Source organism: Mchenga conophoros, linkage group LG17, assembly GCF_057382185.1.
Source record: "Mchenga conophoros isolate Kocher_MC1m ecotype Shallow Benthic linkage group LG17, M_conophoros_male_GT1.1, whole genome shotgun sequence".
Lineage (NCBI taxonomy): Eukaryota > Metazoa > Chordata > Actinopteri > Cichliformes > Cichlidae > Mchenga > Mchenga conophoros.
This window is the reverse complement of record NC_140542.1, coordinates 8,140,062-8,155,202: the sequence shown is the minus strand read 5'-3', so window position 1 is coordinate 8,155,202 and position 15,141 is coordinate 8,140,062. Positions and strand designations below refer to the sequence as shown.

Sequence of the window (15,141 nt, the reverse complement as noted above, 5' to 3'; positions counted from 1 at the left end):
AGATCCAAGTCTAGCCATGGGTGACAAGGAGCAAGAAGGTCACTGTTATCTGGAGGGAAGGACGCAGATTCAGAGTGTATCTAGTGTATCAGTATCTGCTGGTTAGTGTTTAATCTGAACATCGGGCAATAAAGTGAGATAGAATCCAGAATATGACAGAGTCTGTTCTGGGATAATTTAAAACGTATTTTAAGCAATATAATTTACTGGCAATCACTTTACAGGGTCCAGAAGGAAAAGTGGGTCCCCCAGGAAACAGAGGACGGCACGGAAAGAAAGTAAATATCCTGATCAGCCAAGTTCCATTTAACACAAAGGGCACATTTAACACAGAGAGCCACTGAGGCATCTAGTCTTATAGTTTATTTTTAAAGTAACCTGCTTACAATAAAACGAAAACAGCAAGATTTATTAATAATACTAATTTTTATGTCTTTTAATTATATTTACAATCTTTTACAGGGAGAGAGGGGTCCTCCTGGTCTTGCTGGGGAGATTGGCGCTCGGGGAGACATCGGCCAGCCGGGCGAGCCAGGACTGAAAGGTGCCAGGGGAACTCGAGGCACATCTGTAAGGTCCCATTTCTTCTTCTACTACTGTAGGTGTTGAAGACTGCAAGCCACAGTTTATATTGAAGGTGTGGCCTGCAGTCTATGATGTTTGTTAATTGAATCTGTGGAATTGTATCAGCTGAACCTTTAGCTATAATGGGCTAGAGAGGGGAAAAAGACACATCTTGTGTATAATTAATTCTTTATACTGCTGAAGTCAATCGAACTCAGAATTTTAAAACCAAAGCAAACTGTTAAAACCAAAGCAAGAAGATGTAAGAGATGGCAAGCTAGGAGGATGCCAGACATTTTTTCAGCTCCCCTTTCAGTAGAACCACTGAGACTACTTTGATATAGCTGTGGATCAACGATTTATAAGCCTGCCAAAGATATATTTATCTAGAGAAGACCTAAAAAGCAAAGCAGAAGCACCATGACTGATTCAAGGCCTTATTTCGCATTTTCTGCATTGCTTCCAGGGTCAGCCTGGAGTCATGGGGATAGACGGGCAACCAGGACTTCCAGGATACCCAGTAAGTTTTTCTTCTCTAAACTTGGTTTCATGAAAACAGTCTTTTTGTCTTCACTCGTGTATACATGAATGTGTATTGTATAACCATGTGGGATAAACACACACACACACACGAAAACTTAACAACCATATGTGCACATGCTCAGAAACGCACAAAACCCCATGAGTACAGTGCCCTGAGATTTTCATGCCAGAACACTTTACTCACAGTTATTGAAGAAAGAAGGATGACTGACACATCAGTCATCCTTCTTTGCTTTTCTCGGTAGCCTGAGATATCCTCAAAAACACTAGATATCAGAAAATATCTTTACAAATTCTACACAAATAGAGCCTAATGCTTGTTGCTAATGTTTTTTGTGAATCTGTGTGTGCATGTGTGCTTTTAGAGTCCTTCAGACTTGATTGAATCTGACATAATATATGGAATTTTGTTTATCCCTAAAAAACAGTTCTGATTAAAAGCCAGCATAAGTGTGGCAGCCCCATTACGTACAATAGTCAGGTTTTCTTTTTTTTCTTTAGGGGCACCTTGGAAAGCCTGGGCCCGTTGGCCCGCCAGGACCCAAAGGTGAAAAGGTAATTTGATACCTGAATTTGTGACTTATGTCCTTAACTGGATTTCTTAGGTTATTCAGAGTTCTTTAAAGTACTAAATTATCTGCCTGCAATCTACATCCACTCATCTATGATTGTATGTTTGCGTTTGCTACATCCCAGGGTTACCCAGGCGAGGACAACAGGACCCCAGGACTGCCAGGGCCCTTAGGTGAACCAGTAGGTCTTGCTTTCCTTTAAACTCTCCATTCTGAACTCTCCTTGCTCTGCTTATCCAAAGCAATTTAAATACCAGATTGAGACTGGATGTAAAAGTTAATCCTGATCAGCTCCTGATTTTAGCACCAAATGCACTCATTGATAAAAAATGAATGTTAAAGTTTCTTATCCTAAATCTGTCATGTGCATGAAGCGATTATCAACCTTCTGTGTCTTAATTACTGACTGAGAAGTTAGAGACAAAACGGCTACCTCACACACAGGGCACAGCTAAAGTTTTCTTCCTAATACCTAAGTCACCACAAGGATTCAGCATATTTCACAGTGACTCATTCTTAAACTAATATCAAAGGAGGATCAGCATAAAGCGGCTTTAGAAACCCCGGAGTCATGCAGTCATACAACAGTTGTGTTCTCTAAGATGCATTTCCCCTGCAATAGTCATGATGACTACTGACAGAGGCTACACTGCATGAACAGTTGGAGGTATTGGCTGTCTGCACGTCAGTAGTATTGAATTTTCAAGTTGGCACAGAATTGCAGTGTATAGTATAAGCAATACAATGCCAGCCTCTGCTTTATTGTACCCTGTAATCACGTTCAGAGAGATTCATGTGTTTGATATGTGGGGAGTGAGTCTGAGTAGGTGCCCAGCTCACCTGAAGCTGTGCAGGTAAAAGACAGTCATGTATGTATATGCAGTATGCACATTCATGTGTGTGCATTCATTGTCTACGCAGGGGCCTCCAGGGGAACGAGGAGAGCGTGGAGAGTCGGGGGATGAAGGCTATCAGGTAGGAACGAACCATTAAACGTCAGACACACGGCACTCCGCTCAGTCTGCTTGATTGTTGTTTATACTCCACGCTGCCCCTTTCGCATGAAGAGCAGACCACACATGTTGGAGAGGATTACCAAAATCCGAGCAATAAGGCTGAGAAAATCTGTTGCTTTTTCCCAAGAAGTACACACACTTGAGCACAAGTTCACGGTGATGGCAACGTATTAACTGGGGGAGTCTGTGCTAGTCTGTGAACTTGTCTCCAAATTCAAAAATCTTCATTGTCGTTAACATATAAAACATTTTGGTTTTTAGATGCATTTGTTTTTGTTGTATTATTCTGTAGTTTCCTTAGACAGGACAAAAGACAGACTGGTTAGTTAAGTAAATGGATGAAATAGCTTAATTCGGTGCAGTTATAGATAATATAAAAAAATCCTAGTTTTGATACTATGGAGCCTCTGAGTTTTTACTGCAGGTGGAAAAGAGGCATTTGGGTATAGACATTAATTATGCTTTTGGGCTCCCTCTTTAGTAAAGAACATGAGAATGATGTGTATGTATTATTCACAAATAAAAAGTTACTTATCAAATCTGAAAATTATGTTTCAGGGCTATATCGGTACCCCTGGACCTCGTGGGGCTTCTGGACCACAAGGCCCACCGGTAAGTCAGTAAACAGCTGCCTAAAAATTTACAAAGAACTAAACCGAAGTTTTAGACTGAAGAAGGCTCGTGGATGAGAGCTAAAGAAGACTTAAAGAAGTCTGGTTGCCTTTTTATTTTCAAGCTTAAGACTACCATGACCTAATGGCAGAGAACCCACACAGCCGTAGCAACACTATTTAATCTGTTGTTTTTTTTTACATTTACCCACAGTTAAATATCTCTACTGTGTGCTGTGGTGATGATAAATATATGAAATATCTAAATGTGTTCTTTCAAAGGGTGACAGATAAGTACGTCTTTAAATCAAAACTTTTTATTCAGTTTGAGAGTGTGATTGTTCTCCTAACAGGAAAATGCCTATTAGATTAGGATCTATACTGTGGGATATACTGTATATGCTGTGGAGTGTTAAAAGTGACTCGATTAAGAAGTAGGGTAAACAAGGATATTCCTTATAATCATAATATTGCATATCATTTTTATATAGATCTACACAGCTTGATAATATTTTGCGTGTTTATATTCTACTTACTTTATAGTGTATTCTTCCTTCGCACAGGGATCTCCAGGCTCCCCCGGAGAACCAGGCCCAAAAGGAGAAAAAGGAGCTCCGGTGAGACTTGACACCATTCACATACAGCATAATACAGCTTTTCAATAATGTGAATAGTTTAGGAAATCACTAAATTTGGTCTCTTCTCTGTGTGGAATGATTGATTTACACCTGACAGTAGAAAATGTACAAAACCAGATGCAAACAGATTTAACCAAAATCCCCAATTTGTCATTTTTTTAGCTGTCACCACAGGAGCATGCTGCTACAGATGTTTAAGCTGCTTGTCACGCTAGATAATTTTAGCTCAGCTGTGGTAGAATTCTGCTTACTTCATCGAGATAGAAAGCAGGCGGTTGAAGAAAAAAAAGATGCTTGGAGCAATGAAGTTTGGACAGCAACCAGGGAACTGCAGCTTTTCCTTACACCCTGAATGCACCATTAAACTTCTCAAATATTTAATCTGATGTTTATTAATGGCTCATTGCTTTTTGTTCTTTGATACTTAAAATGCAGATACGTTTTACTAACATGTGCTACCTTGAACTAACAGGTTTGCTTGCTTAGTCTCATGTTCTTTAGAGCCCTCAGTCTTCACAGGCTTTCTAATTGCATAACTATGATTTCCCTGTGCAACAGCTTTGACGCTCCTTGATCAGGTTCCATACGGCCTTTTGTAATCTTGAAGTGTCACAGACATGACTGACTCGCCACCACATGCGAAACAGCTTGTATAGAAGAGTGATTATATAAGCAGTTCACATACTATCCAACCATTTCAGTGGATTTCGCCAAACTCGAGTTCAAATTAAGTTTATGCAATACCTTAACATGGAACTTGTATTTCCATATGCTTAGAAGCACTGAGAACTTAGCAGCCTGCCAGGAAACACTGGAAACTTTGAGGATCTTCTGTATGCCTGTTTTAGATTAACAGCTTTGATAAAGCATTTCTTAAACAATATCTCTCTGGGACTATGAATAAATCACTGTCACTGGGTTGATGTTTTTAGCTGTTATGGTTTTAAAGTATCCATAAAGGTTTTGAACTGGACATTTCTTGCAACAGTATTCAGTGATTTTCACTAAAATCTGAAACATTTCTCTGTGAAGTATAGTAAAAATCACATTTTTACTGTGTAGAGAGTGATATACTAAAACATTTGTGTTTTCTTTTTAATGCACATGTTATTTTTCATGTTTATGTTTTTCTAGGGTTTGGCTGGAAAGAAAGGTGCAAGAGGTCTGGTTGGAGCTCCCGGCATTGAAGTAAGCATCATATTAGCTCAGTTAAGTGAATGGCCTAAAGAGAAGCAGCCGCCTCTTTACATTAGCTGAGAACCTTCTGCATCATCAAATTATTGCATATGTCTACACGGTTCTCATTCCTTTAAAAGAAAAAAAATCACAAGATCAACAGTGATCATTGAGAAAATAAACAGATGTGAGCTTTAATTTAAAAAACTTGATAAGCCAAAACCCAACATGATTGCAATAAAAATGCAAAAACTAAACTAAATCAAACTATGAGGAAGGCACTAAAGACAAAAGTAGGACATCTGGGAGCAGATGATTACACAAAGAGAAAGACAAGACTAGACATACAGGCTTAGGGATGACTGACAATGAGACACAGTTGGAAATAAACAGGCAGGAAAGGAACAAAGACAGGAGACAAAACCCAGAGCAAGACACACAAGAAAACCAACCTTCAAAATAAAACGAAGTAACTGAAAGACAAAGTAACTGACAAATATGAAGACAGAGAAGACCAGGATAAATATTTTACTGTAATTTCTAACGATCCAGATGGTGGACTTCAGTGCTTCAGGCTAAGCATCAGAGGAAGAATCACAGGTGTAAATATAGTCACGAGATTATTGACGGAAAGTGATGTTTTACGAAAAGATTGATGGTATTTTTAAATGCCCCTCTGGCTGAAACTGACACTGTCATTTAACAGGGGCCGACTGGTTTACCTGGGCTCACAGGAATGAAGGGTTATCCAGGCCCTGATGGCCCCCCGGGACCAACTGGCTTAGCAGGACTCCCAGGAAAACAAGGTCGACAGGTAATCGGTGACATATAGACAGCAGCGTTTCCTTGGTGTTGGGATTAACATTATAGCAAACGCTAACTACGGTAGCCTTAAGTAATTGATTAGCTTACTATTTTAGGCAATTCAATAGTCTCACATTAATGAAATATATTTAAAAAGCAGAGTTCAGTTGAATGTTTTTCACCATGAGCACTGTTAATGTTGGTCGCAGAAGGAGTCGAAAGACGTAGTTGCACAGCTAAACTGTCAACAGGGGAGTTCCTTTACTGGAGACTTGCGGCGTGCTTTCTGTAGCACCACAAAAATCAACAAATGGGACTCATGGAATTGCAAGTGACCAAAGATTTACTCCAGCTCCTTCCATCTGTTATTGTATGAGTGGGACTGGAGACTTGGACTGATCATTAAATGTCTTGTTTGATTTGATTGGCCTCTTCATTTTGGGCCTCTCCAAATATATATGCAGCCAAAGTGGACTGGGATTACATGCGTGCAAAAGGCCTTTTAGCCAAGTTGGAAAGCCAAGTCCTACTGGTCTGGCTTTTATTTAGATAATGTTGTATGAAAGTCTAGTGAGGCTAATTTTAGCCATTGATGCTTTTCAGATGAACTAAAACTATACAGTTTCCCATTGGTAACATCCCCAACTGCACTGGTGTTGAAAGAACGTGAATAATCCCTTAAAATTATATCTGTCTAATTTAAATATAGTAACATGTCTTACATTGCTGTGTAAAAAGTAATGCAATGATTTGACATTGCATCACTTTTTACTTTCAGCTCCACAAGAAGGCAAATTTTCAGGTCTGCTGTAGTAGAGGGCCGTTGTTGTTTTACTTGATAAAGGACATTCTTCACTCCTTAACTTCAAGTCTTTAAATCAAACTGCTGCTTAAAAGCGGCTGATTCTGAGTCTTGGAGAAACCCTTTCAAATAATTTTCAGCTTTTCTGTGAATCAGTTTTAGTTTTTCACTCAAGCTGCCAAGAAAAAACTGTCAGGTTTCATAAATCCTTTTGTCGTTATCGTCTTTGCCCTTTGTGCCTAAGTTGGCACAGAATTCACTGTGACATCATAAATGAAATTTTTGGAAATAACTTAACAATTCATGCTCATGTTAAAAAGAATCACAACATTAATTTCTAATATGATAAAATGATGAACCGATTATGCATCACATGCCAAGTACCAGATGTCCATGGATGTTGTTATCTAGGTTTAATCTGGTCTGCCATTCGTGACATTTACAGACCCTCTTGTGTGCAAATTAGTTGAAAAGTTAAAATCCGTCTCTTTCGGGCTCAAATTCAACAAATTTATGTTTACCTTCCAAGTCATTTTCTTTTGATTAGAAGTTAAAATGATTTCTAAATGGCACATAGCCCCTTTTACCCGCATTCCTGTATGTGGGGAAAGGTGAAGGGTAAATTGTTCAGACCTTGGTTTATCTAAGGGTTTGCCACACCTGCATACTGTGGGTTTCATCCAGTAAACCACTGGTGGTGTAATTCCACCGAAATTCCTAAAGTATCCTGTCTCTTCACTGTCAGCCACATGGGAGGCAACAACTCACTGAGTGTGTTATTCTAAAATCTCAGGCTCCCTGCTGCCTCACCTACACTGCTGATGGAGCAGGAAACCACTGTGGTCTACAAAGTAAAAAACAACTCACTAACAGGTTTTCTGGACAGCCTTTAGACATACGCTGTCGAGGACCCGTGTTCTAAAATTGCTTCAACACAACAATTTTAGAATTTTGTTTATATAATGAAACACTGGAAATAGTGTTCATTGTACTCTATAGCAGCTAATTGTAGTAGATGTCAATATTTACCATCAGTAAATAACCCTCTCCACTAACACTCAAGTTCCAAATGATTTTTCCAACATGCATTTATACACTTGTGTTTAGCTTTTGCAGAGGACTATGCTTGTGGTTTTGTCTGCTTTGTCAGAAGTTTGAGTGTCATTTGTTTAATAGCAACATTTAAACAGAAGAGGCACCCATAAGATAGACCTCAAATGTGTCACTATATATGTCATTTACTATTGTAGAGTAGTGTTTTAAACAGTGGCATAATGTTTTGTGGATTTTGTGTTGTGCCTTTTGAGGAAGCACACTAACTTTAGTACCTTTTTAACCTTGGCAAAGATTTGTTCAATCATCTCTTGTGTGTATGTAGGGTCAGAGGGGCTCAGTGGGACTGGAAGGGCCTGCTGGACGGCCAGGTCCAATGGGAGAACTTGGACTTCCTGGACATTCTGGAGAAAGGGGACCGCCAGGTCACAAGGTGGAAATGTTAATCATTATAAAGACCCATTTTCTTTGTGAAAAAGAAAGTCATCTCCGGTGAGATAAAATGCTACTGTGACATGCACCTAAACTGTTTAATTGACCTTTTATTGGATCAGGGAGAACCTGGCCTACCAGGAGACAGGGGGGGCCCTGGAATCAAAGGCATGAAGGGAGCTGCAGGTGACCAGGGAAAGAAAGGAGACCCAGGACCCAAAGGGCTGTCTGTGAGTACATGCAAGCAAAGTCCTAAAATGGAAGTCAATCTTTAATAGTACTTGAGAACGTTTGTTTTAAACTGTGTGGTAGTTCTGTGATTTATTATCAAAGTTTTGACATACAATTAGGCCTATATATAAAAACAGCTGTAATTCCTTAACAGTTAATTTAAAAACTTTCGTTAAACTCTTTTTAAGATAATTTAAAGCTAAAATTTGCATTTCAATCACATCTTGTATTTTTGATTTAAAATCCACTGCGGTGGTGCACAGAAACAGTCTCAGTGTGCAAAACATTTGGCTCTAACTGTATGTTTGAGGATCAGTTCTGTTCATCATGGACAGTGTTTAGAAGACAGGATTATGACTCTGATGCAGGACAGGACTTAAACTTAAAACAGTGTTTATTGCTGGTGTTTCATGGGTAAAACAAACAATAAGAGAGGCATTAGGGAGGCTCAGAGAATATATAAACACGCAGCAGGTAATTAGGGAGACTGGAAACACTGGGGAAAACAGCTGAAACTCCTTTGGGAAAGCAAGACAAGGGAAACAAAACTACACACAGTGACCAAGAGACGAGGGACTATCAAAGCAGGACAGGAAGTAATCAAAAGACGAGAATATCAAATTCTAAGACTTCACAACGAGGCACAGGGGAGGCAAGAAGTGTGATAACGGATGGGAAACACATACACATAAATTAACTAAATGCAGAATACTAGACACAAGAGGACAAACACAGAGGGAGGAATAAACAGCCAGGAACAAGGAATACAACAAAATACGCTAAATAAATGAACTGTAACCCCTAAACAAAGCAAAACTTCAAGCTCCATCAAACTCACAATGCTGGGGCCCAGGACCAGGATGCTGGTAGCTGAATTCACATTTAGAGACAGTGCTACAAAATCAAATTAACTAGCTCCATCGCATAATATTAAATCAAGATACAATATAGATTTTTTTTTTTAATTCTATGCCTGACGCATTTTTGTAACTCTTTAATCTTCACATTTATACAGTTTTTATTTCAGCCTGTGTGTTTTTCACAGATACTTGTCATGTCTTTTTTTTCATGTACCCGGTAGAGTATATACATTACTTTCCACTGGAATGCACTTGTTGAAATATGGCTTTATAAGCTTATATACATTCTTTAATACCTCTCTAAATATAGCTTCAGGGACATATGAAGCCAATCTTTGGTGAGGTTTCAATGTGTGCCTGACACTTTTCCAACCTGAGTAGAGTAACAAATTATCTGGGCGAGACTAGGAATGGAAACATTCCACTTGGTGAGGCCAAGTTATGTAAGATCCTCACACTCCAGGGACCTGAAAAAGAGGTGCTCTGCTTTACTTATGTAACTCCCCGAAGAAGAAAAAAGAAACAGCATTTAATCCCTTGCTCTCCCCTCCTATAGTTATCTCCACTGATGCTCCTGAAACTGAGAGGAGACTCAGACCCTTGGGTCAGATCCCTTTACACATTTTAGTCAATAGAGTCTCTGGGCCAGAGTCACCGGTTTCAAAGTGGAGCTGTCTAAAGAATGTGGAAGACTGGCTGTACAAACACTGTCTGCCACCCTGGAAGGCATGTGCTTAGACACAGGATAGGACGCAGACATCCATCCCCTCACAGTGTGTCTAGGTCATGTGAGTGTGTGCACTGAGACTGCCGCAGATTGACAGAAAGTCTTCTGTGTGTGCCCCAGTTCTTTTGAAATAGAAAAGAAGGGTCTTTATAAGGCTTGCCTAGTGTCCCTGTTGTGTCTGGTATTAAAACTGGGTGAAAAATCAAGTAAATCAACCCCACCTCCACACACACACACACTTGCCTTTTATATCTTAGTAAGGACATCTAATTGACATAATGCTTTCCCTAGCCACTTACCGTTACCCTAACCATCAAAAATGCCTAACCCTTAGCCTAAACCTAACTGTAGCCCTGACACTAAAACCACATTTTGTGCCTCAAAAATGCCTTCAGACTTATGGGGCCCAGAATTTGGGCTAGAGATTTGCTATTGGATGTTCAGTATACTAAATAACAAATATCAAGTTCCTTTCTTCTCCATTGGAGAAGAAAGAAATAAACAACTTATTTTCTATTGTCAATAATAAGTGTTGGCTTTATGTTTTGCATGTGTCTTAAGACCTATTTGTCTTAGGCACCCACCTTTATGAGTAAATCTCCGTAATTCTACTGACGATATTGTTGAGAGATTTGCTGTCAGCCCCGATTACATCACATAAGAGAATTTTTTTTTAAAAGAGCCATCTTCTGCATATTGTGTTTTTTGTTTTTTGTTTTTTGTTTTTTATAGGGGGAAACTGGAGATTTGGGCATGATTGGTTTACAGGGCTTACCAGGACCTAAGGTAAACAACTGAGTGGCCAACATGTATTAAGAGCATATAGAAAAACGATAAAAAATAACAGGAGAGTAGGTTAGAATAAGAAATAACAAATATCTTTTTCCTTGAAACAGGGGCCAACTGGTGATTTAGGACTGAGAGGTTTCCCTGGTCCTAAAGGTCCTATGGGTACTTTGGTGAGTTTAATAGAAACTGAAATAGGACCAGGTAGGCACACAATGGTGCTTTCTTCAGAAGTACTGCTTTAAATCAAATCCCACTCAGGAAAGAACTTTCAGAAATATAAATACATTTCTGTTTTGTTCCCTGTTGTCAAAGTGTTTATGAAGAGAACATGAATGTAGACACATGTGCAGTACACCTTGAAGTCTTTATAGATGTTTTTACTGCTTTTTCAGCAATGTCACTGTTTGTTCCAGGGCTTCACTGGACCTCTAGGCCCTGAAGGAAAAATGGGTCCAATGGGAAAACCTGTAGGTTTTTTTTCTCATTTTGTGTATGTGTGTGTGTAAGACTTGTACAAAGAAAAAGGAATTATTACACTCTGACATTCAGACTTTCACTGTATGTATTGTTTAATTTCCAATAAAGACAGTTAATTGATAATACAGATTGGAATACAGTGCTGTATGTGTCTTTATGCTATGTTATCCTTTTTTGCAGGGGCCAAGGGGTCCAAAAGGAAACGGTGGTGAAATGGTGAGATGAAATCAAACCCTTTAATCAAAACCTGGAAAGTCTTCTGTATTATTATGTCATGATTGCACTCTGCCAAAGTGTCAAACATTCCTGACTGAGAAACACTCGGTTGTCTTAGCGGCCACCTCAAAGCCGTTTGTGCGTGTAAAAACAGAGCTGTAGATGATGAAAGTTACATGAATGTGAGCTAGGGTGTAGTGGTAGTTTTGTTTATACGGCTTTCTTAGAGTGTCGGTGCTGTATGACACTTTAGGCTAAGGCTATGGCTGAGTCATAATGAGCACGCTCTCCTGGAGCGCAGTGTGGGGCCCTCTTGTGTAAACAATGCTGAGGAAGTGCCTTGACAAAATGTTAGCAGGGAAAGCCGCAGTGTAATCCACACAGTCACTTCTCGGTTGTGGTAGTTAGTTTGTCAGTTCTTTGCAAATCCCTCTGCATTTCACCCTACCACACGCAAACACACTGTACTCAATGGGCCTCTAATCCTAGGCTTTACTCAGATGCTGTTAAAATGTGCTCACAATATGGTATGGATATAAAGGACTTGAGATCCCACTTACAGACATCATGAAGTTCAGCTGCACCAATGTTTTGTCCCTAGTCCACCAGAGGGGGCAGTATGTGTGTGATACTACTGTCGCTCTACAGAGCATCTCAGAAGGATTCAGTTCAATTCAGTCCAATTCAATTTTATTTATACAGCGCTAAATCACAACAACAGTCGCTTCAAGGCGCTCGAAGGAAGATGAATCACGAATCTCTTCCATTCTGTTCACTGTGAGGCTGCACTTATTTAATCTATTTTATTTTTCGTCGTGTGTGTTATTTATGTAGAAGTGTATGTGTATCGTAATCATTTTAGCCATTTTAATGCGTATTTTCTATGTGCCTGACTCTTTCAGGGGCCTCAGGGACCACAGGGAAGCCCTGGACCCAGAGTAAGTGCTAACTACACTATCACTTTACAGAATGATTCCTACTGTATACACAGAACTACTGTATATACTTCACTGTTATTTTGGATTATGAACAATTATGAATGAGAGTTTTCACAGGTCAAATATACAGAAGTGCAAATGTTTTGAGTCACCTCTCATTCCTTTATATTTTATTAGAAAATAAGAAATAGATGCGAGGATTTATGGAAATGTGCAAACATGCATGGAAATATAGTATGAAAGGCAAAAACTCAGTTTGTGGGCTTTTAATGTGTTTGAAAATCAATATTTGGTATGACCACCTTTATTCTTCAGCACACTCTGAACTTCATAAAGCTTCTTGAAGAACATCCAAAGCTTTTCTTTGGATGTTGGGCTGCCTTTCTTTCTGTTCTCTGTTGAGATGATCCAACACTGCCTCAATAATGTTGAGGTCTCTGGGGAGACCAGTCCATGTGTGATTGACATCATTGTGTGTATCCAGGTATGATTACACCGCATTGGCAGCATGTTTGGGATCATTTCCATGCTGAATAAGGTCAAAAAGCTTTTGATAATCAGATGCTTTCCAAATGGTACTGCATGGTAGATCAAAATCTCTGCCTCCACCATGTTTTACAGTTTGCTGTAGACGCTCCCTGTGGTACCTCTCTCCTGACTTTCTCCCCCTACATATTGATAATGATTTAGATTCAAATTTGGTGTTGCCATTGTTTTACTGTGTCAGGTCTTTGTTGGATTTTGTCCTGTTTCTTAAGGGCATAAGTTTCAGATACTATGTTAAGTTAATAGCTCACTATGTTGTTGCAAAAGTGCAGAAACATTTTATGCTGACCATACTTTTCCTTCTTCTTCACCTTCTTCTTCAACTCCTTCTTTTTCACCTCCTGAGTCTTGGAGAAACCCTTTCAAATAATCTTCTTCTTCAAATTCTGTTGTTTTCATGTTAATTCCGTTGTTTTTATTGAAATTCCGTTGTTTTCATTCAAACTGTTCTATTCATTCTAATTCTGTTGTTTGTTTTAAACTTCCATTGTTTTCATTCAAATGCTTTTGTTTTCATTATAATTCTACTCTTTTTATTCAAATTCTGTTGTTTTCATTATAATTCTACTCGTTTTCATGTTAATTCCGTTGTTTTCATTCTAACTCTGTTTGTTTTAAACTTCCATTGTTTTCATTCAAATTCCATTGTTTTGATTCTAATTCCGTTGTTTTCATTTCATTCTTCTTCTTCTTCTTCACCTTCTTCTTCTTCACCTTCACCACAAATTGTGTTTTGGGGACGGCAACAATTTAAAATTGGTCTATACATAACACTAGATGCTTCTTTGATGCTTTAATGATTCAACAAACAGACAAAAAAACAACGTCAACAAAACATTCCTCCAAAAATGTTCAAGCGCAAGAACTAGACTAAAAATAAGTGAACAAGCAGCCAGTGTCGAAAGAAAACTTCTGAAAGATTTACAGAAAGCCTGGAGTCCAAATCTGTCTCCTTGGAAGCAAAATGTAAAGAAGTGAGAAGTGACTCAAGACTTCAGAGAATGACATGGCGAGCTGGGGTTAGGGCAGTTCTGTGGTTGTACACTCTACCATTTTCCTGCAATGTACATTTTCTTCAGAGTCCATTGGCGCATACATGACAAACCAAAAAGTGAAATGATGGCAACCACAATGAGATCATTTCTGTGTGTGTGTTACTCATTTTGTCCTTTTCTTTCTACCACCCCAGGGACCCCCTGGCGCTCCTGGTCCAACAGTAAGTATTTTGTGTAATGCAGACAAGATTGCCTAGACAGCAGGAGTCTTGCTTTAATGTAAAATTCAGATGTTGTAATGATGTACAGTTCTTGAATATATATTACCTAGCCTGTAGGTATTTATATCTCATTGTGGTTGGGGGGGTAAATGAGTTACATCTCTCTCTTTCTTCTTTCCTGAAACCTAAGATATGTGCTTTTTCAAGCTTAAATAAACGTTTTAGTAAAAAATAAGTAATACAAGCCATTTTTTTCTGAGTGGCAGGGTATGAACGAACCAGGACAAGCACCTGTTTCCTGTCTTACTCTAGATGAGCCAACAAATGGTGTATGTCAATAATAACTAAGATCCCTGTGATTGTTTTTTCAGTAGCACTGACAAAGCCTTTTCTGGCGTGGCTACTCTTGTTTGTCCCAGATTCTGGATATCATGCAGCTTTCTGCTCTCTACATGACCTTTTCCTGTTCAAACAGTTCCAAGAACCCCCCTAAAACAACTCAGCTGCCTTTTTTGTGTACACACATTCAGTGATCGCTGTGGTGTTTATACTGAGGGGAATTTGTTAATTTTCCCGCAGCCAAAATCAAGAATGTGGCTGTTTATTGATCCAAGACTTATTTTTCTGCCCTTGTGTGGTATTAAAGTGTACACTGACGCTGTTAAAGTTTTCTCACTAAACTGGACATGTCTTTCTGCTGCCATATTTACTTTAATCAATGAGCAAGCTGACAGATTAAAATCTTTCAGTTTAATAATGAAGGCACTGAATTGTTTTCATTGAACTGAATATGGTGATTCTTAATCCACAGAGGGTGTTATATGACGACTTAGCAGTCTACAGTCCATCCGCTTCCAATGATGCCCTGAGGACTGAGGTGAAGCACTTTATAAGGATGGGTAGAGAAGTTATGGATTAGTAGATTTGTGA

The 15,141-nt window shown here is 39.0% G+C and overlaps 1 protein-coding gene across 1 annotated transcript in view; it reads left to right on the top strand.

Moving 5' to 3' along the window:
* Nucleotides 1-15,141, top strand: part of col24a1 (collagen type XXIV alpha 1) — an 88,610-nt gene that overhangs the window by 70,049 nt on the left and 3,420 nt on the right. Inside the window, exons 38-56 of the mRNA XM_085251276.1 lie at nt 225-278; nt 463-570; nt 1,031-1,084; nt 1,609-1,662; nt 1,804-1,860; nt 2,601-2,654; nt 3,254-3,307; nt 3,870-3,923; nt 5,079-5,132; nt 5,827-5,934; nt 8,105-8,212; nt 8,334-8,441; nt 10,762-10,815; nt 10,926-10,988; nt 11,232-11,285; nt 11,476-11,511; nt 12,414-12,449; nt 14,185-14,211; nt 15,023-15,088. Coding sequence (XP_085107402.1) covers nt 225-278; nt 463-570; nt 1,031-1,084; nt 1,609-1,662; nt 1,804-1,860; nt 2,601-2,654; nt 3,254-3,307; nt 3,870-3,923; nt 5,079-5,132; nt 5,827-5,934; nt 8,105-8,212; nt 8,334-8,441; nt 10,762-10,815; nt 10,926-10,988; nt 11,232-11,285; nt 11,476-11,511; nt 12,414-12,449; nt 14,185-14,211; nt 15,023-15,088 — 1,203 coding nt within the window. The remainder of the gene's footprint in view (nt 1-224; nt 279-462; nt 571-1,030; nt 1,085-1,608; nt 1,663-1,803; nt 1,861-2,600; nt 2,655-3,253; nt 3,308-3,869; nt 3,924-5,078; nt 5,133-5,826; nt 5,935-8,104; nt 8,213-8,333; nt 8,442-10,761; nt 10,816-10,925; nt 10,989-11,231; nt 11,286-11,475; nt 11,512-12,413; nt 12,450-14,184; nt 14,212-15,022; nt 15,089-15,141) is intronic.